Source organism: Toxotes jaculatrix, chromosome 13, assembly GCF_017976425.1.
Source record: "Toxotes jaculatrix isolate fToxJac2 chromosome 13, fToxJac2.pri, whole genome shotgun sequence".
Lineage (NCBI taxonomy): Eukaryota > Metazoa > Chordata > Actinopteri > Toxotidae > Toxotes > Toxotes jaculatrix.
In genome coordinates this window covers 18,834,177-18,857,421 of record NC_054406.1, presented here as the reverse complement: position 1 = coordinate 18,857,421, position 23,245 = coordinate 18,834,177, and the positions used below count along the sequence as shown (strand labels likewise).

Below are 23,245 nucleotides of genomic sequence, written 5' to 3'. Positions count from 1 at the left end.
TTACACATTAAACGAAAACTTGAAAGGCACGCAGGGGGCTTATCAGACTGCAGATGAAGCTTCACTCATCTGGCCTGTTTTTTGGTCATTGTAGCTAATGTGAAAACCACACACTGTGAATTTCAGGTATATTCACTGGTAAAGCATTAATTATCATAAAATACTGAGAGTCTGCAGGTCATAAGTTTTGAAGTGAGAAATTAGGCCCCTCTTAAAGGAGAATTTCAAAAGTTTAAGTTTTTGCTTTACTTCTTTACTGGCAATTTAACTGGTTACCAATTTAATTATTAAGATCTGTGGTGACATGTCTGAGAGGTCAAGAAAACAACCTGTCTTATTGTCTGGCTGTAGACCCAGATCTTAGCAATCACTTTGGTGAGTACAGTGTTATCATAACCAATAAAAATGATGGCCAAAACTGCAGAAACCCAAACTGTAATAAACCCAAATCACACTTGTAGCAATTCTTTTTTGATAAAAGTTATTTCTGAGTTGAGATAAATCCAGAACAAAAACTTTAATTAAAGGGCTCAGAATTACCCTTTAGATTGCCAGTGCAAGATTTTCTAATGCATAAAAAAACATTGGCATGGGATATTCTGGTCTCTGTATTGCCCGGTGGGAATTTGAACTGCTGAGTTTGAAACCCATCTGATCCTCGGTCCTTCTGTGTTGTGATCTGTAGGACTTATTTTCAATCACTTCTCAGGCATACATGGCTCAAGTGGCCATTTCCCATGTAGAACAATTTTCCTCAGTGGAAGTGGCTATCTCATGCTGACAGAGGTTCAATCTTCAGGACATCATGGGTGGATTAAGATGATGGATCACACAAAACAGCTGGAGAGATACTTCACACTTAATTGGTACTGGAGAATCAGACAGCTGCACATCACTCCTTTTTCAGTGGTGGCCCTGTTATTGTGGATTGCACTAAGTGTCAAATAAAAGCTGTGAGAACAATTTTTTCTGTTGACGTTTTATAGTCAGTTTTGATTGTTTGGACACAGTTTTGATGGTTTAAAAAAAAAAAAAAAAAAAAAAAAATCTGATCTCTGTACACTCATTTTATTCACATTCCCCAGTAAGGTGTTCTTTGTGATGGATGAATTTCCCAGAAAGAAAGGAGAGGTTTTATGCCTCCATGCCAGCAGGCATCCCTTTGTCCTCCTGTTTTGGTACAGGAGGGACTGGGTTAAGAATCACACTTGTCTGTCCTTTATGGTTTGGTGTAAGAAGTTTTTGCCTGTTGTATATTGATCACTCCCCGTCATGTTTTTTCGTTGTATTCAGGGTTTGCTGACCTCTGGAGTGGAGTTTGAATCCCTGCCTGCTGCACTGTCCCTGCCCGCAGAGTCCGGCCTGTACCCCGTCACCCTGGTCGGCGTCCCACGTACAGCTGGCAACATCACTGTCAACGGTGAATGCACCTCAAAGCCTATGCCATCATTCAGATGCTGCACATAATAATGCGCTGGTTAAATTAGATGTGATCTCTGTTACATCCACTGTTTGTATCTGAAACAAATGTGTCTCAAAATATCCTCCTCCTCTGAACTTGAACCCAGGTTACCACACGTCGGTGTTTGGTGTGACCAGCGATTGCCTTCTGGAGGGCCTGCCTGGTGTGAAGACTAGTGGCTGTTTGGTGGAGGTCGTTCCCTCCCTCCCTCGCCTCCAGCTCAGCACCTCACTACCACGGTCAGAAACTCTCTGCTCTTGTGACATCTCACATCTGCTGTCTAATACCAAAGGCTTTTTCTTTATTGACTGTTATTACATAAGCCATGGATATGGTTAAACAAAACATCGGTGCATTTGCTGTCACTGGATGAACTGAGCTACAGATCATAACATTCCACATGTTACAGATGTTATGCAACATTTGGGATGGCTGCTGGTAAATCAGCTCATCCCGCAGGTTTACCCTACAGTCTATAACCTGGGCAGATTTTGCATTGTGCTTTCTCTTTACTTAAGTATTTTGAAATGAGACAATCAGCACAAGTTTAAAGTAATGACACATTCATTTGAGATAATTTACATCCACACAAGATAAAAACTGTGGGAGTTATAGCCCTTTTATACATGCCCTGCAGTTTTAGGGTAGTAAAATTTATGAAAGACATTCAGATAAACTTGAATAAATATGTCATATTTAATATGCGGTTGCAGATCTTTAGCAGTTGTTCACTTGTGTCAGACCTTTTGGCTTCATTCTGGTCCTCAGTAAGTGACAACACATGCTGAATTTACTGAGGTCAGGTGACTGACTGTACAGACGAGAACATTGCTGTTTGGCCATAAAAATATATAAAAAGGGCGACGAGTCCTACTCTGTTCACCCACGATTGATGCGAACACCCTCAAACACCCTTAAAGCTGAAAGTCAGCACTTTAACCTCATAGTCATTGTTTCATTTCACACCCATTGTGCTGGAGTGCAGAGCCAAAACAATGAAAAATGTGTCATTGTCCCACTACTCGCAGACTGCACTGCACTGTACTTGGACAGTGCTGATACTCAATTTCCAAACAAGTAACCAAAGGTAACCGGTTAGCTTATGAAATGTTTATGTGTTGATTCATCGTTAAGTAGCTTTCTGAATAAAATGCAAAGGGTTTATGGCAGAGTGGGTTAAAAGTCACAACTAATACAAGCTATAGTTATTCTGTTGTAATCTTACAGTGAGTATAAAAGGCAGTGTCATACTTGAAACCCAGGTCAGGACCAGGTTTGTCGACCCAGACGTTTTATTCATAAACCAGATTCTAACCCTACTTTCTCTTTAAAAACAAAAATAGATTTGGTAAGATTATGAGTTTATGAAACTTTTAAGGTTCGATAAAACACTTTTAAAATGAAATGAAAGTGCATGTGTTTTGTGAATCAGAAAACTGCCACAGGCGGAAAGTAATAACACTTTCAGGATGAATATGAATAAAGACTTTTGATGTTTGAAAGTGGCTTTGACTTAAACTGGTAATTAATGCTGATAGTGACAGTGAGCATTACTCTTCTAAACTGATGTTCAATTTACAGCTCAAATTATTGTTTACCAAGCAAGTATCGCGAATTTAACACTGGCCAGGGTAGTGGTAGTTAAAGTGCTCAACAGAAACAGTGCAAATCTGAATAACTTATAAGAAAAGTGATAATGATAATAGATATAGATAATATCAGTGGAGCATTTTTTTTTTCCTATGTCAGAAATAGCTGCAGTGACAACTTAAGAATCAGAGCAGCAGGTGATGTTTGTTTCTCGTGACTCCTGTAAGGTGAAATGAAATTTCCAATGCAGTAAAAATAGGAAACATGAGAGGAGAAATCACAGGTTATTACAGGTGGATATTACTTCTAGAAAATAGCACCCTGTTGGAGTGTTGTAAATCATTGTGACAGAGGAGCTACTGCAAAATCCACTGTTCAGGTCATGCCTGTAAGTACGGCACTTGAGCAGCTTTTGACGTGGAAAATCTTTTTAATCTGTAGTAGTGAAAGAGTACCATGGCAGACATGTGAAGCAAACAGAATGAAAATGTAATATGTGGTCTCCTGGGGGCTCTCACTGGGTCCACAGGTAGACCCTGTGCTTTGAATTCAGCCTAAGAAGTGCTTCGCTGACTGTTTAGGTACCTTCAGAAAAACACTACAGTGCCTATAGCTTCTTGTTTTCACATTACTAACACCAGTGTTAAACATTAACTTTAATTATTGATAGCATTTTAAAAGCCTCAGAACATAGAGCTGTGCATTTTTCCATGTTTTATAAATCTGTTTTACTGTCAGGGTCTAAAGGAGAGACATGTCTGTTAAAATGCTAACGTCTGTTGCTGCTATGTTTGTAAAATCATTTTGATTTTTCAGGATTTTCTTTTTTTTTTTTGTGGTTAAAAAGTTTTCCATCATAGCTCCGCTGTGACTTTGAAAATACATCCACAATACAAACATAACTGGCAGCAACATTTCAAAGATTTATTTTTGCATTGACCTGCTGTCAAGCTCGGATGAAAAGTATAGGCAGTTGGCGATGACTGGCATTATAATTCTATCCTCAGGCGCAGTGTTTGTTGCATTTTAAAGTGATGATACTGAACATGTGCATGTATAATGAGATATGATGAAGTTGCAGAGAGCACCCACATTGATCTTTCATAATCTTGTACATTCCGTTTTGCTTTCGTATTTGCATTACTTTCCAAAAACAGATTCCAGCAGCTCTTTAAAACTCTGTGAGCATCAGCTGCAGGTGTTTAGCTTTTGACAGCTTATGCAAATACGTTAATACTTTACTCTTTAAATGACTATTACATACAATGTGACGGGGTGTGTGTATATATATACATGTATATATATGGAATTAGGATATTATTAGGATATATTAGGAATTGAGTGTCATTATGAGTAAAACAGACATTTTATCATTACTCAGTGAATGCAGAGTGAGTCCGTTATCAATACTGTGCATTGTCCACTGTTCTCAATAACATTTGGTATAAGGCTTGAAATCAGGTTTGTGGAGTGTGTTAAGTGGCTTTTTTTATTTTTTTTTTATATATAATTAGGCATTTTTAACTGGTGTAAACAGTTTAAAAGTGGATTTGGTTACACCTACCTAAAATATATTTTATCTTAAACGTGTGAAATGCTTCAATGACAATACAAATCAGGTTTGATGGCAAAACTCGCAAGTAATTGAAAGCAGAGCTAAACTCTGAGCAGTGCTCCCCACTGTGGGTAAAGAGGCATCAATAAATAACGTTCCAGATAATAAGATTCCAAAATACATTTATCATCTTCATCAAAATGGGAGGGAGAGCATTTTAAACTTTATCTGTTTTTGCACATTTCTGGTGGATCAATGCCTGAAGGATTGTTCCTCAACTTATGATAAAAGTATAATAGAACTATTAGCATCATATCAAACCACGTCCACCGTCACAACGGTGTTTACCTTTTGAATTATTGTCTTAAAAACCTTTATATCTAACCTTAATGCAATTAAGGTAACAAAAACAAAAGAAAAAAAAAATAGAAAATTCTACTTTCTGTAATGACTGAAAAGTTCTTCCCTCTCTACAAACCTAAACAGGTCAGCGCACACGCCTCATCCCATGTCCAAAGAAGAGCTGTCGAGCACCGTGTCTGTCCAGCTCTTCAACGGAGAGACCCAGCAGCTCACCATCACCTTGGAGAACATTGGATCTGAGGACATCGAGACTCTGGAACTTACCTCCAAGATTGTCAACACCAAAGGTTAGCACCTGATCACTAAAGCCATAAGTATCGATTCTGCTTTTTGAGGTTTTGAATCATTGTGGTTTCAGATGTTAATGGCTAATGAAACAGGAAGCTGTGTCAGTACAATACAACAAAGAGGAGAGGCCTGACAATATATGGATTAATAGCCTGTATGTAACAAACAGGGATACACTGAGTTTATTGCTGTGCAGTATTCTTTATCAGTACTGTTTTAGTCTGGACAACCTTTGATGTACTTCATCACCCACAGAGTTTGTGCTTCACTCTCTTGCAGTCCCCTTGTCCGCAGTGCCACAGAGGTCACTACCCATTGTCTTTGGTTCTACATCTTTCATGCCCCTGTAGCTTTTCACTCTGTGTTCCATCTCTTTGTACAACACCTGCTCAGGTCCTCAGATCTCTGCAGTCCCCCTCACCCTGACTGGCTGTCGCTGTGTCTCTGTCTCTTTCCTTTTTTTTTTTTTTGCCTTTGTCTCACTGTCTGTGGGGAAAAAAATCAGCTATATTTTTGGACACAGCACACAAAGTTATGGTGGTGGCACAAGTTTGAGAAATGTAGAAGCTTTAACTTTCCTGTAGATGGGACACGTCTTTTAGTAACCAGATAGTGGAACTAAACACCTATGGCACAAGTGTTTACTGTTTTAGATTAATGTGCCAATATTGAACTGTAGGTAAGGGCAGCTGAGCCACAGCTGAAGAGCTTGGAGGTAGAGTTATTTGCGTAACCACCACCAACATCTGAAAAAAAAAAAAAAGGATACATAGCTCATAGCTCAGTGAGACCCACGCAAATGGAATTTTAAATGATCATATTTGTCTGAGGTTTAAATCAATGGCTGGAAGAGGAAAGAGGAGCTAAATGATGTTAGCCATGTTAACCAAGCTGGTAGCCAAGAGGACCAAGGAAAGAGAGAGAGGGACAGCCTGTGTGTATGTGACAGACCTCCACTTCACAGCAGGTGGTTCTTAGACCTCGTGTTGTCCATTATAGTGTGTTCGGTGCTGTTGAAGTAAAATGGGAAGCAAAATTTCCACACATTGCCCTCTGTTACATCTGCTACATTTCACAAAATGAGAACTCACTGGGGCTTTTTATAGAGTGCTTTGACAGCGCACGTCAGTTCATCAGCACATGTTGCTGTGACTCCCAACCAGTGGTGCCTGTATCCCAGGCGATACCTCTGCAGTCATCTGAGGGTAAATGGAAAGACTGCAAAGGGGCTTAGCTCGTCTGGAAAAAAAAAAATCTCTTTTATGTAACAAATACTGTTAAATAATAACACTGATAGTGCTGCAGGGGTATGTTGGACAAGAAATTGTTGGGAACCATTGACTTATCAGGTGCCATGCACACCAGTAGCAATCTGTGATAAACTAAAATCAGCTGATGATATCGGCCATGTCACTGTATTGATGATGCTCTTATTGAGAGTAACATTATTTTATACTTAAGACAATTAAGAATAAAAAGTTATGTTATCTCAGTGAGCAGCAATGATTTTGCACATTCCACCACAGTTGGCCACTTAGGAGTCCAGTGTTTCTTATTGCACATTATTACAGAATATTCTGCACAACACAGTTATGTATACAGTGTCACACTGATTTTATATAGGAGCCTTCTCTTTATCATTTTGTCCCCTGTCTTTATGTAAGTGAAGCCTGTAGATGCAGAGGCCTTTCTTTACATCACCATACCCACTTTGTCACCGAGTCAGAAACACTTTTAACAAAGGATGTTGACCTGGTAATCTCAAAACACACATACTTATGCACTACATACCTGGCTGTACTGAGAAGATAGTACTATATCCTGTATATTCTCTGATTTGAAAGATCTGCTCTTGTTAATCACTTCCCATCACTGTTCTCTCAGCTGGAGTTCAGTCACACAGTGATGAGCAGAGGAGGAGGAGGAGGAGGAGGAGGAGCAGGGAACTAATATATATGGATTGATCTGACATTTCCAAAATGGCCTTAGGGTGCTGGGCTTAATTGAAGACAGACCACACTAATGTATCCTCCGTCCAAGGGTTAACGCTCATAGATCTTGTCCCACCAGGCAGCTTCTGTCAGTGTCACTTTTCATGCACTTCTCTCTCAAGATTCTCTACGGATCGCAAAAGCCTTTGGTGACCAGCCCTGATGTAGATTTTATGGCTCAGTGACAGTGTGGTGAGAGAATTGCTGTGTATTTCTGTTGTTGCCTGGGAACTTTTGTACAGAAGCCCAGTGCAGCTCTTGCTCTAAGGTGGATAAGAATTAGCCTGTCAGTGGTAAATAGTACGGGACTCTAATTGAACTAGTCTAGGATTTGAAGACAGTTAAGCCAGCTAACCTCTCAGAGCCTCCCTGCTCCCTGCTGGCCGGACTCCAAGGTACAATGTAGTTTCTCTGGTTAAGAAGAATTCTCTTTGAAATGAAAGTGTGGTTGTGGTTATTGAAATGATTTAGGCTGCAAACAGAGTTTTGCCTCCTAGGGAAGCAAAGAGCACCGACTTCTCTGGACCTGAGAAAACGCCGGCTGTATTTTCACTCAAAGGCTTTCAACAAACACTTCAACTTAAATAAATTAACCATTTACTTTAGAGAATATCACCAGTCACATTACTCTAACTTAAACCATAAACTTTAATTAATAGAAAACAGTCAAGCCTGAAGCCAAGTCAAGCTGAATGAAAAAAAACGAATGGAACAGATGTTTATTAAACGCTCCAACTCAGCGGATCAGTGATTTCATAAATGTGGATAAAATGTTAATACAGTACACAAGGATTAGATAATTATGTTAAAATTCAACAACTGATCAGTGTTTAACATTTAATTAGAACTGAATGTATAAAACATAAAACAAAGTAATAGTTCTTAAAGTGCTTAAAGTGTTAAAAAACTGTGATAAACAGATGAAACTACATTTCTTTCCTGCTCTTTTACCCGTAGCTTTTGCTACTCAAGGTCTGTAACAGCTGGAAGGCTGTAGTCAAGGGCCAAAGATTAAAATGTCAAATATTTAGCAAAAGTGGAAAATGGTCCTTTTAGTGTAGCAGATATAACTGGCCCAAAGAGTATCCACCAACAAAGCTCTTCTTTGTCTCTATTGTTCAAACGTCTTGTGAACGAATCATTATCGTCTTCGTCCTTGTTTTCAAGTTTCTTTTCTTTGTTTTCAGCTTTATCTTTCATTACTCCTTCCAAGCTGTCTTGTTCACTCTTTCAAATCCTTATCTCCTTCAGTCCCTATTGGGGGATAGCTCCTTCAGTTCTTTATATTCCTCTGTTTGTCCTTTTTTCATTTTGCTCCTTATATCTTTCTCTGTTGAGAAGAGGGATTCCTATGCAGAGCAACCAGTAGCACTCGGTCTTTGATCTCTGAAAATTCAGTTTCTTATATACTTGGTTCAAGCCCTTTTAGCTCATAATATGACAATATTTTTAGTTCTCATAGCTAAAGGCAAAAAGAAATTTGGAAGAAGGATTTTTGTCTTTAGTTACTTACATTTCACGCCTTTATATGTTATGGTCCTTTTCTTTGGCTTCTTTAAAGCTCAGCAAGTACTCCTAAATAGTATCAATTCAGATGTGGGGCAGATTTTAACTAAATTTCCATAGAATTGATAAAATAAAATGTGAATTCATATGTGTGATTATGTCCAAACTAAGAATTGTTGTGTTTTTGTTAGCTTAGAATGAGCCCTGCATAACTATATAGGAAGTGGGTCCTCCTCCACAGTGCCTGCCGTGTTGCAGCGCCATGTTCCTACCGAAGCCCAGAACAGACAAACCAAAGGGGCCTTTTGCATTTTTACAGTATCAGGCTGCTGAAGTTACACTGCATGTGTTCAGTCTTCTACAGCATACATATCTGCTGTGTAGACCTTATACTGCAACTGCCACTTTGGCTCATTTAGATATTGCTGAATTCCTCACATTTCAGTAGCACTGCTAACAACACGTTGTCTACCCATGGCCTGCAAGCTACAGCACGAGCTTGTTTACTTTGTTTCTCATTCCCCTGCTGGAGCTCAGCCTGCAAGCTGCAGTCGACATGCCCCCCCCCCCGCCTCCAGCAGCTGAGAGTAAAGGGAATATGCATTCTGGTATTTCCCCAAAGGCCCTTATTTCTTCTTTTTAATGATTGCAAAAACGATGAACAAAATGACGAACAAAAATAAACAAACAAAAAAACTGATAACAATAAATTAAACATGTTGACATAATTTTAACTGCAAAAATGGATGTCTAGAAGTGTTTTCAGTTGGACTAACTGGAGTAAAGTGGAAGTAATGTTTGTATGCTACTCTTAAGGCTGTTTAAAAGTCCACTATGTTCCACCTCAAGGGTAAGACACCATTGGTGAGGGTGTGTGTGAGGTCTTGCAAGGAGTCTCATTCCCCTATGTAAAGTAGTTAAGCCTTTATCAAGTTGTCATCTTAGTTGTAAAGTCTTTCAGAGTCAGAGTGTCACTGCAGCTAGTCTGATTAGGGATTCAGGTGTGACACAGAGCTACTCTTTAATACCGTGTTCTTACCTAGATCTGTTGTAGCCAACAGTCCTGAATCAAGATGCTCATCATATACTAACTGTCCCTTATTGATTTGTTTATTTATTAAATGCAGTATGGAAGCACTGTTTACAGCAGAGCCTCTGCTTGTTTTATACTAAGCACAGTGACCCCCTGTATAGCTGCTAGTAGAGGAGCTGCATTTGAAATAACCTGTATTTGCAGGGTGTTGTTCCCAGTTTGTTTTGTTGGCTGGTAATTAGCACAGACTGGAGTGTGTGTCTTTCTGCACTGCAGCAACTCTGCAGCTTGTGTGTGTTTCTTGTCTCTGTTAGGTCGTGCAAAAGGTTTGTGTGTTCTAAGTTTTCATCATATTGAATAACAAGGTCTTAAAGTTTCCTCCCTGTTAGTTGATGGAGTCTTTGTAAACACTTTCAAGCATTCGAAAATGACAGTTCAGCCAAAGTGCACACACACAAACACACACACACACACTGCCTCAGTGGAAGAACAGCCTGGTGGGTGCATGATACAACGTGACCTGCTAATTGCATTGCAGTGCAATTGATCATCCAGTTCTTTTCTCTATGTAACTTCATCTTTTTTTTGTTGCTGTAATTTCTGAAACCACTGCAGTTTCAGCTAAAGTGGTTTAAATGAGACCAGTTAGTGAAGAAAGTACCACGTCTTAATGAATATGTATTTTTAATCTGGTCAGTCTGATTTTACTGGTGTTTAACCGTCTCATTCCATTAACAATGAGGAATCATCCACTTCAGCTTTTTTCTTTCTTTCTTTCTTTTTTTTTTTTTTAATTTAAAAGAGGTTTTGAGATGAATACATCTCAGACTCTAAATCTAGACATCTGGAACTCAGTTAACTTCAATTATCTTTTCCAAGATATTAAGAGTTATGAAGAGAAACTTTTTGTCACCAGTCCCACTTTGACCTTATTCCTTAAACCGCTGGAGAGAGTCAGACGCGTTAAACTCTGTGTTGGTTTACAAATAAAGCTTAACTAAAATAAAAAATAAACATAGATTTGCCCTTCATCAATATGTGCACATCGATACCTGTGCTTGCTCTAAACCTGAAAGTGAAAAAAGAAAAAAACAAAAACAAAACAAACCCTGTAAACCATCATTATCAGTGGATTTCATCGAACCTCAGAAAAACTATCAATGATTTTTATCCCTCATATCAAAGCAGGCTTAACAAAGTGCTTCACAGGTGACACAGCACATCAGAAAGGATAAAAATTAAAGGTAATGAACACAGGGACATAAAATGTTCCCTCCAATGTAAATAAAAAGGAAGATAAAATTGATCACACCAAAGTAATAACTTTGATGAGCGTTTCGCAGATGGTCGTGTAGACTGCAAAGAAATCACACCATCACGGAAACTGGCTAACAGCCTAAATGAACAATGTTTTATTATTGAATTTCCATCTCTCGCCTCATCATGTTACTTCTGTCTCTCTACAAAAACCAAATACTCTCCTAATCTGAAGTACTGTTAGTTTAGTATATTTGACACTGTAGACAGGAACAGACCAAAGCACACAAAACTAGAAAAACGTCAAAGATGACTTAAAGTCAGTGGATTATTTCCATTGTGCTCTTTAATATAAAGATAGCAAAGATGCAATATTCCAGGTGCCCAGGCAACATCACGCTACCATCAAAACCAACACTACGAAGACCCACTGTACACTCAGAGTCCACTTTATTATGTTTACCTGGGCATTTTAATGCAATCCAGGTCACCTGTGCTGCCATAAAGTCTACTTTTATGATGCCTATAATATTCAGTTTTTGGTGACACTGTCACAGAGGTGTTAATTCAATTGTATATTTTAGTATTGAGGTTGTAGTGGTAAAGATGTACTGCATGATATAAACACTGGTTTCTAAGGCTGCGTTCACACTGCAAGCCTTTGTGCTCAATTCAGACTTATAGCTCAGATCAGATTTTTTTGTTTAACTGTTTTTATTATTTTTTAAATGTGATATCTGATATCAGATTCCAGTGTGAACTGGTCACAGACATGAAATGACCCTCATGCGCAAATGTTACATGCAGAATACGGTGAACATGCTGTGAACAGGCAGTAAACATGGAGGCCACAGACGTGAGTGTTTACGTTATCATCGATAAGTTGATGAGCAGCGAGAGGACGAGGGTGAGATGAAAGACAACATTACTTTTAACCACGACCTCAGTAAGAAACACGTAACTGAATTACAGGTCCAACAGTGTCACCGGAAAACATCATGAGCTTTGTAACGATCAGAGTGTACAGGTGTCCCACATACAGTGACCGCTGAGTGTAAATCATCAGCAATGAAATCTCTCTCGAACATAAAAAAAACAGAAACCTGTGTTCGATTTACATATAATATTTTAAAAAATGACAGGAATTTTAACAAGGATGACAAGCTTATGGTCCCACACATTTATGTGTGGGAACTATTGTATGCATAACTTTAGAGCACACGCATCGTGCACATCTGACCCCTGGTGAGTCAGTCAGTGGCAGTACTCGCGTGTAGGTTTCAGTACTGTATCATTTTCTTACAGCCATTGTGAATAATACCTTGGTTTTTCCCTCTAAAGATTGTTTCCACATAATACATTTATACTCTGGGTCATACATATACTGTACATTGTGATGCTATGCTTTGTTTGCATGCCCGCTCGCTAAGCAGGAGATCATTGATGCAGTAGCTGTAGCGGCTGTGGTGTCCCCCACTGCAGCTCTGCGATGATAGGACTTACCATTCCTGGTCATTACCCTGTCTCCACCTGCCTGTGCCTCCTTAGTCATAACCTGGTAGTGGCTTTAGACAGGCCACAGTTGAGAGGGCCTTTCTGAAGCCCTCTGCATCCTCTGTGGGAGCTGAATGAATAAAAGATGAAGAGTCACAATAGGAGGACATCTGTGGCAAAACAAACAAAACATTACTCTTCTCTGCCACAGCACAGCCATCTTGACATATGAGATATGAGCTCAGTTTCTCAAAAATAAATATTTATTCATAATAAGCTCTCAACATAATAATCTCTTGTATCGCATTTAAATAAGAGTAAAAATAAACAGAGTTGTTTTTGAATAGCGGGAAAGTAACCGTCCATCAGACCTTTTGTTCATCACTGCTACCTTACAGCTCTTTTGTGGATATAAACATCAGCATGGCTTAACTGTCCTCTAAAATACTTTTATGCACATTCATATCAAATGTCTCATAAGGACAAAACACCTTTGACTGTGCAACTAATAAAAAAAGGAAAAGAGGGGATTATTATTGCTTCAGTGGTTTTGTTAGAGCAGAGCTGCCTCTCAGCTGCCTGTGCAGTCCTTCTTTCTCATTTGACTACATCAGTTTCCTTATGTTTATTTGTAGTATTAGGGTTGCTGGTATGGAGTATCTCATTTGTGTTTTTGTACCAGAGATTTCTCATTCTTTTCTCCAATATGGTTATTTTCATAACTTACAAAGACACCAAAATGCTCCTATACTGTTGAATAGTTTGCTTTTTATTTTTATCATTATTATTATTTTTTTTTTAGCTTCTGTCTTTCCTGTCTCAAAATGTGCTCTGACAGTTCCACTTGTTAGTGTTAGCATCTTTCTGGTGTGTTTCTGTCCTGATGCATATGTCTGTTATCATGTAAGCACTGCAGTGCATGAATACATCACCTCCTAGTTGTTGTGTATATTGAATGGCAAGTCCATTCACCAGCAATGGAAAATAGTTGCCAAGGGTAATAAACTGGCAGCTAACTGTCTGTCTGCGGCCTGCTTTGGATATTCCTGTTTTTGTGAACATAATTTGTGCAGTTTAGAGTATGACAGTGCAGAGTACGTCGTTTCTCTTTAGTTTGGAGTCCACCTTTGTGCTAATTCCTGCCTGCTGGTGACACTGCATTGATTGATTGAGGTGGCTACACCCAGCACCCTTTGTTCATTAGTTATTTCTAGACTCGATTTTATGGAATATAGTATTTATTTATTTATTGAAATGTGTTGATTAAACGTTCTCTGATTGATCCTGATTGATCCTGATTGGTACCTTACAGCTCCACTGCAGTGCCCCCACACTTCATTTTTCCTGCCGGTGCATTACTGGGGGAGAAAGATAAGGTGGGGCAGTCACAGGCAGAGAGGATGAAAATCTCAAAGCCAAGCCTAAGCCTTTTGAAGTAGCAATGACGTGCTCTCCATATTGTATTTTCATAAAGAGGAATGTCTCTGTTTAATACTTTAAGTAAGGTATGAAAGATTTCCTGACAGGCAATGTGGCTGCCATTTCTTGTGAGTCATAGTTAAGTAGCCTCATGATAGTAACGCCATCCACAATCCACCTGTTGATTTACAAAACCTGGTGCTGCATAGTCAAGAGAGCTCCACGTTTTTTTTTTTCTTCCTCAGCCCATTTCTTTGAAATCATTTCCCCATTGCCCCATTCTCTGTCCCCGTTCACTTTTTCCTCCCCTCTTTTTTAATTCAGTGCAAGGAGTTCTGAGTTTATGAATTTTTAAAGTGCAGTGTTATTCATAAAATCTTTATTTAATGCTGCCTACATTCACATCCTCTGAGAGGACTTTAAAGGCTGTGCTTATGAATCAAACGGGGGACGCGTAAACTGTTGTTCTTATATTGACCTTGTGTCTGCCCCTCTGCTGTGTGTCTGTTAAACTCAGCCTGCCCGCTGTTCTGCCAATCCCTCAGAGCGGGAGCAGCTCACCTGCATAGACAGGACACATGCTTTATTCAGGTGATGTATCTTTCATTTGATGCTCCTGGCTGAAGTGGATGCAGCTGAGTCATTCATCTCAGGTAGAAGGGATTGGAAACATAAAGTAGAGCGTCAGGTCTAGTGACGGGTACCAAAAGTACTTGCAGGTAGGAGGCCAATCAGCAGCTTTGTTGCACCAGAAATGCAAAATGTAAAATTGCAAAAGAAGTTCTCTTTGTGTAAAGTGCAGTCTGCTGCAGGTATAATCAGGTGTGTCTGTCTCTTTTTTTCTTCCCACTTCTTTTTGCACAAACTACAGAGACAGTAACCAGAAACTCAATGTGAATCTTCCTGCTAAATGCTTATGTGTGCAGCCTGCCTTTGGGTGGCTACATGCACAACAGTGTCACTCTTTTTTGCTTATCCAAAAATATTTGCATCCCAAAGTGTTGAAACAGTTCGTTTAACAAGTCTTGCCATCTTTTATCCCAGAAGGTGTTATTATGCTCAGAAATAACTCTATATTTATTTTGTCATCCTTTTTTTTTGTTTCATTGTTTGTTTGCTTTTATTTTTAAATTTTCCTTCTTCACTCCTTTGTGTCTGTGCAGAGAAAGTATTTGGAGAGTTTCTGAGTTGGGAGCTGGAGGAGCCCTTGTCTCACCTGCCTCTAAAGTCTGGCCAGGCTGTCACACTGACTGTCAATATCAAAGTCAAGCTGGACTTCTCTGGTCAGGAGAACCTGCTGCAGGACCTCAATGATGGTGAGTGGACACAGAAATGCACATGCGAACAACAGTGAAAAGTCGGTACCGGCAGCATCTGTCAGAGGAATGTCCTCATACAGGTTCACAGGTTATGATATCATTAATCAGTATTACCACAGTTATTGGCATATGCAGTGTACAAGTACAGTTTTACATCACACACTCCTCGAGCAGCTACTGTGTCAGAAATATAAAAGAAGATCAGCTGGTGTATTTGTTTATATGCAGCCAAACAAACACGTTTTTTTTTTTTTTCTGAGTGTGAGTAGTTTTTTCACACAACAGCTGGACACAAAATAAAAAAATGATCTGCTGGTAAAATAGATAAATAAATAAATAAAATTGATGAACGTTTGCAATCATTGTTAGCCATGGTGATGAACACACCTTTCCTGTTTCACAATAATCACCACGCCACATTTAGCCGGTTGAATGCTTTTAATGTGAAGCAGCAGGATAAGGATGTTCAGTTTGCATTAACTATAACTTAATACAGCCCTGATGTACTACGTTATTTTTAGTGGTGTATAGAGAGTGAACAGTAAACTATGAGTATGAGGCTGTGAATCAGACTGTGATGGACATTTTTCTCTATGTCCCAACATTTTATTGACCAAAACTTAATGGATGATTAAAAAAAAAAAGTCATTGAAAGAATAATCAATAATGAAGCTAATTAGTTTAAACCCTGTGGCGCAGTATATTCTCGAATCGTCCCGTCTTTTTGTTACGTGCATGTCAGATGCAGAGACGAGTGTGAATGTTCCCCTGCACTTCCTTCTTACAGGGATTCTTGCCGCCTTATTCAAGATTCAGCAGTAATAGGAGAGAGGTCCCGAGGTCTCTACACCTCCATTTCTCTCCTAGCTTCTCGTTTCCTCACTTCAATTGTCGGATTTCCTCTCTTGTAATTCTTATTCCTCGTTTAAAAAAAAAAAAAAAAAAAAGAGAATAAAAAGACTGACCTTCTCCCCTACCTCGAGGCTCATTCATCGCGCTCCTCCTCCAGCCTTTCTTATAGTTCTCCCTCAGCCTCCTTTCTTTCCTGTCGTGCTCCTGACCTCTCTACCTCCTTCTTCAGACTCCCGAAACCTCTTCACCGCAGGCTCTATGGGCTGATGAATATTAGCGAGCGATCAATATGGAGCTGCCTCTGCACCGCAGAGACTTCACTTTGCCAGATGTAAACACATACAATGCCGCATGTTTATCTCAGCCCCAGTTCCACTCTTCTCGTGAGGTCATTTCGGCGATACTGTTTCAGTGTTTTAATTAGCTGAGCAATAATTGGGGCCCTGAATTAAGGAGATAAGACACGGTTCCATCTAAACAGCAGCTCTGAATACAGTTATTATGGTGGCATTATGGGATGCAGTTTTTGCTAAACACATTTGATGCTATCTACCACTCTAATACATTAATGTAATCACGTTAATAATGTAGTGTTAATATACTGATGAACTTATTTGCATAAAGCCAACGGTTTTGCTTTGTCGTTGGTCTGTGCTCCTGTGTGCTGGAAGATTTCTGCCATCTTTGCTAATTAAACTGTGAAATCTTGATTATTTTAGGCACAACTAGTGCATCATCAACAGCTCTTCAGTTGTGCATATGGTCACAAATAAATTTTAATACTGGCACATTGTACAATTAGGAAATTATTACTATATTAGAGGGAATAGCATAATAGACTTTACCCATAGAGCCACTTTTTGTTTCCATAACTGTTCAAGTTTTATTTTGTGATGAATATATCTGGTTTTACCTTTACAGTTGCTTTTATTCACTTTCTTGCCAAGAACTGGATTGGAAGATCTGAAAGAAGTAACTAATAATAAGAAGTATTTAGAAACGATTAATCAAGAATTTGCAATAGTGCAGAAAAAAAAAAACTGTTCTGTCTTCTTGGTAAACTTCTGTGGATGAGTTTGTACTGTAGTGAAATCACAGGGGCAGTATTGATTGTCTCAGGTCTGTTTATGTTTTTGAATGCCACTGCTAATCTTTTTATGAGACTTTGTGGAAAGACGTACCCTGCTGCTCTGCTGTGGCATTTTCAAAATGACACTAATTAGTTGTCTTCATGTAAGGCAAAACACACACACACACACACACACACACACACAAAAAAAAATCACTGCTCTTAAATGCACAAAAGCAAACTTGGAAGAATGATGCATGTCATTGTTCAGTTTTGCCATTTCATACAAAGCACTGAATAGTCTAAGAAAAAGATTCATTGCAGCGTTTTTACATGGCACACAATGGGCCTCATGCAGCAACATTCTTCAGTTTTTAACCACCCAAATCTGCTCTCACCCACGTGTGCTGACTGATGAATTCCTAATGATCATAAATTGGAGTTGTGCTGCTGATTGTTTGTTTGTAGCATAGGTAATATCCCCAAAACACTGCATAAAGGCAGGTGTTTTGCCATATGCCTGTAAGAAGAACTTTAACAGTGGTAAAATCGATGCTCAGGAACTGAAATTATAAGAAAATGGTTTGACATGAAAATGGAAGCAAAAAAAAAAAACAAACAAACAAACAAAACAAAAAAACAAAGAGAGGTGGCACCGACAGGTGTCAGATGCTCAACTTGATAGCTTCTGTGTTTCTGTAGCCCACAAAAGAAACATTATGTGCTATTGAATTACAATGTAATCCAATTATTATAATTATAATCACTCTAAAACATATAGAATAGAATAGCCTTTATTGTCATTGAACAATGTCCAATGAAATTACAGTGGCAATTCCCTCTAAGGTGCTTGTGTGTCATAAATACAAAAAGAAAAAGAAAAGAAAAAAAAATATATATATAAAGATAAAAATATTAAGTAGAAAAATCAGAGAAGGTGTCTCTGAGTATATATATATGTACAGAAGGATGGCAGCATGACCTTTGTATCAGGCAAAAATGAAGAAAATATTGCACATTTTATAATAATCTAAATTTGATAGTTTATATGATTTTCATGAGTGTTTTTTGGTCTTGGACAAACACTTTGTCGTCTAGGTAAAGGAGATGTTTTTTCTTACCTTGGTCAGAGAGCTCTGGACAATTTGTAAAATTGCCTAAAACCTCCTGCATGGGACCCATTGTGTTTGAATGGCAGTCATCTTGTTTTGACACAACGTGATGCATTGATGTGTTCTTTTAATGTGTCCCCCCACCTTCTGGATACGGTTACTAAATTAAAACTTAGCCAACAAATTGGCAGTGTTTGCCTAAACTTTGTGCTGTGCTGCTGGGCTCCACTTGTGTGAATTTGCGTAGATTTCTTTACAGCAGCAAGAAGGTAGGAGGTGGATATTAAATGGACTGCATTCATATAGCAGTGTCCTTGAGCAGGACACTGCGACACTGGTTGGACAACTTGCTCTATCTCTTGAGCCACAGCCACCGGTAGGAAGTTTGCTTTTATTATAAAACAAGAGGTCTGAGGCTGTTGGAAGCTGTTAAAGGACAATGAAAAATAACTACTTTATCTCAAGGGAAGAGCAGCCAGAGAAGGGGATAGATAGTCTTTTTGTTAAAAAAAAAAAAAAAAAAGAAAAGTGTGTTCTTTAAGGAACAGTTGCCAAAAGTTAAATGACAGAATCTGTCAATCAATCAGGACTGATTGAAAATATAGTTAAAAAAAGCAATAATAACATGACTTCAGCTGTTCTCTGAAGACAACTGTGAACATATAGATGAATATGAATGGTCTTTCATTTACTTTACTCTGGTAGAAAAAGTCCTCGTATGTAGTCTTTTTCTGTGTCTCTGTGACTTTTTTCACATCCTCTCTTCTTCTTCCAGCTCCACAGCCTGAGGATCAGTGGCAGCTCACAGCTTGGACAGTGTGTGACAGAGTCTGTCTGATGTGTATGCTGCTGGTACATTGTGTTAACATCAGCACTTCTCTATATTAAATATAACAGGAGCCGTCATATGTCCAAGGCTTAGCTTTTACTGTTTGTCGTGCTGCGCTGTAGGTGGGAATTAGCTTGTACCAGATTCACACCTGTCAGGATGCTGACAGTGATAAAACGTATCATCAGTGGCATTTAAACTGCACGAATATATGTCATGTATTAATCGTTCCGTATTCATATGCACCTTATGTTGAAAGTCAGTCCCTCAGCCTTAACTGTGATGTTGCCTGGCAGTACTGCACTCGATGTCCTCTGTGTCTCAGCTGAGGCAGAAGGGGGCCAATGAGACAAGGCCACAGATAACAGTGCAGGGGGGACATTCAAAACAAGCCGAGCCTCACTGATTTATCCTCCGACGAGTTTATCCCTCACTTTGAGTCCGGCTCGAGACCACGACACCATAACTCAGGACTGGATGCGAGTGATGTCATCACTCAGGACTAATGGGCCCTGACTTACAGCGAGCTTTATCGTGTTAAATGGTGTGAGTGTCGTACCTAATGGCCGTGCTACCGCCTACGTTAATGTTGTGGTTGTCTTTGAAGACTGCATCTTGTACCACAATAAACGCCTGCGTCTGAAAACTGAGTCAAGAGATGCAAGAACCGCGTTACACTACACGACTAACAACACGATGTAAAGGACTCAAGCACAGAGGAGGGTGCATTCAGCTTGAGACAGGGAGGTGCTGTCTCACTGTTTTCTAGTTTGTCCTCAGTTGACATCAGTGAGAGAATGCACTGCCGCTCCTACTTGTGTAGTTAGTTTTCAATTACTTAACTTTCAGCGTGCACCAGCAGACTTAACCCCTAAGAGTACTGTTCAGAGTAATAACCTATGACATGTTCATGTTAGATTTCCATTTTGCTACTCTCTGTTGTCAAGTGATACAACACAGCTGCTGTTCAACCTTCAACCTGTTCTTAAAAGCTTTTACATTTGCTGCTCCAAACATCTCTCTGGTTAGGTCAGAGCAGCTGGGTAGCAAACCTCAATACATCTTTTGTTTTTGTTTTTTTTGTTTTTTTTAATGGTTATTACGTGTTTCCTACTCTCTTAGGGTTCACGTCAACTTGCAAGTCATAATTAGTCATTAATTTGGAAACTCATTTTTTTTTTAAAAGCTCTAGCATATCTGACTTGGCACTTAGTAATGTGGAAACAAAAAATAAATATGGGTGCCTCATATCACCCAGACTGTCATTCAGTGTAATTAAAACCAACTTTACTGAAATGTTTTACAGAAAACCAACTCCTTAATCGGTGCAATCATTTTGATAAAGTGAATGCTTGCAAGTTTTCCACATGGGAATCCTTTCCATCTTCACCATTCACCCCATATGACATGAACAGGTTAAGGCATCACCTTACTTATACTATAAATTTTACCCACCCTTTTCCAGTTTGTTGGAAATAAACTAGCAGCGATCATGAACAGCTGCAGCCACCGTGGCTGAACAGACAAAGATATGAGTACAACCTACAGAAACCTCAGTAAACCTAATTACCAGACAATTAAAGGCAAACGACCACAGAACCAGACAGACTCAGCAAAAAAACTTTGCAGTGGTTGCTTATCACGATTTGGTTGGTGGAAATGGTCTCAGACTATGTGTGGAAGTACTGAGGCCTGTATTTTACTGATGTCAGGGGGGAACTATACATTGGTGGCTGTAAAATAAAAAAAAATAAAATAAAAAAAAAGCCTGCACCAGAAAATGAATAGCTGTTGTTTAGCTGACCCAAGTTAAACGCTGTGATAATCTCCTCATGTCATGCATTTGTTACTGCTTGTAAAAACAAAGCAGCTGTTTGCGGGTGATTTCCCTCTGACTTAAATGGAGCGTCCACACCGACTGGAACGGCTCTCAGTAATGATGGTAATCATATGTTCAGATCTTTGTATATCACCTAACAGATTTCTGCTCATCACGTAGCCCCATTCCTCTCCCTCTCTTTCTCGCTGTAGGCCTGATAGAAGCGTAACGATGTTCTTACAGTTTCAGTGTTGCGTATCAGCTCAGAATAACAGTGTGGGTTTTAAATGAGATGCAGTGAGATTGTTCTGTAATATCTTTTTTTTTTAGTTTTTGTCATTGTTTGACTTGGATTAATGGTGTATTTGATGTCCAGAAATAACATGAATGTAGTGCTGTAGTGTCTGTCAGAGCAGTTTTAATCACAGTCATGAACATGGGTTGTTCATGTTTAATTGCTACAGTACTTGTCAGATGAAGCTCCGGTAAATCAGTGGCTGGTATTTGATTCTCTCCCTTAACAGGATATTGAAGGGGGTTTTTAATGTTTACACTGTTACAGGCCATAATTTCCATATTTATTAGATTTATATCTCCTCCAGGAGAACGGCTTGTACATGTGAGAGCAATTGACATTGCAGAGATCAGCGGTATCTTACGAATCTTCAGATCTGTGCTAATAATTTTACAATTATTTCAGAAGTGACACTCCCAATCTCTGCTGTTGCAGCTTGGTGGCCATTGATAGAAATGCTGAATTCATCCGATCCTCCTCGAGGCCGTTCGAACCAGACAGATACAGATTGGAAGGAGGGTGTAAAGGAGGGGACGATTGTGAGCAGTGCCATTGTTAATCGTGCCACCCATTACTCACACTCACGTCTCTGTGCCACAGGACTCCGCGAGTCATGTGTACCACCTGAAACAGAGGATGGAGGCCGTAAAGTCTAAAAGTGTTGGCTGTATTTTAGGGTCTTTGCTTCCACTCTGAGTCTATGTCTGGTTGCATATCTAGAGCAGGATGTAGAGAATGAGGGAGTAGCAAGAGGAGACTTTTCTATCGCCAACGACAAGTTTCACACAGTTGAGGCCTTTTAACACTTTTGGACGGTCCCAGGTGAAAGTTGACAGTCGTGGGAAACGTGGTGAAATTTTTTGTTATTAGTCAGAAATTTAGGTCTCGGAGTGTGATTGCTGCGTACCAGGAATAAAATGACAGACAGTACAATGGCTGATGAAAAACTAAATGCTGCTTTTGAATAGTTAAGTTAAAAAAAATTTTGGCGTTGTGCATTTTTAAAGCATGATAACATTGCAGATGGGTGACAGTAGATGATGACGGACGTCCGTTTGCAGTTCTTTTGCATTTGCATCAGCTTCGATTCACCAAACATTCATCGGCCAATCTGACATTTGCTCAGTCATAGTGTTGGTCCTGAAATCAAAAATCCATACTTACTAGTTTTAGTCGTGTTTAGTCAACCTTATCTTATCATCCATGCCAAAGTGTCCTTAAGCAAAACCCTGAATTCCAAATGACTTGGTTTTCCATCTCAAAAATTCTCAAAAAGTGTCTGCCCCTTTGTAACCTCCACTAAAGAGCAGCCTTTATCTGAGATAGATTATAATTAGAAACAGGAAGAGCCTTAAACATCTATGTTTTCAGACTGCTGTCATTTATTTGATAAAATAAAAGTGCAAGGAATAAATCCATGAGTGTTCGCTCTACTTACTTATGAATTTCTGGAGCTTTGTTCCTGATCTGTAACTTCCTAAAGAAACTGGGATTTAATATAAGGGAATGAGCAGAGTCTGTGCTTTTCTTGAGTTTGGCTTTTATTGGACACACACCTTTATTTTTAAAATCTCTGATTTTATGACTTATTATTTTACTGAGAAGTCTCCCTGTTGTCTGATGCACTCCGGTTTGCTGTGTTTATCTGTTGTTCCTACTGTTTTCTTGCAAATACAAACTCAACCCTCCTCTTTGTTTACCTGTTGACATGCTGAGATTTAACATAGTCCACATTTTCACAGCTTTAATTCCATCAGTACAACATAGTGATTCCATACACATCAGTCTGTTTCTCTGACATTTTTTACTTCTGTATTTGGTTCTGTTTTACCAATCTTGCATGTGGTTGTTAAACAGCCTGTGAATATATCTCTCTGTCTATCATGAGCCCAGATGCCCGAGCCGCTGCAAAGGCCGGTAATTTCCCCCCTCTTAGGGGAAATTGCAGAGGCTTTGCGTTCCACTGACGTCAGAGAGCGATATGATTCCTTT

The 23,245-nt window shown here is 39.2% G+C and overlaps 1 protein-coding gene across 2 annotated transcripts in view; it reads left to right on the top strand.

Moving 5' to 3' along the window:
- trappc9 (trafficking protein particle complex subunit 9) overlaps positions 1-23,245 on the top strand; it is a 172,215-nt gene that overhangs the window by 37,042 nt on the left and 111,928 nt on the right. For both annotated transcript variants that reach the window (XM_041053407.1, XM_041053408.1), the window contains 4 exons: positions 1,294-1,420; positions 1,569-1,701; positions 5,094-5,257; positions 15,122-15,274. In XM_041053407.1, the coding sequence (XP_040909341.1) occupies positions 1,294-1,420; positions 1,569-1,701; positions 5,094-5,257; positions 15,122-15,274 (577 nt within the window). The remainder of the gene's footprint in view (positions 1-1,293; positions 1,421-1,568; positions 1,702-5,093; positions 5,258-15,121; positions 15,275-23,245) is intronic.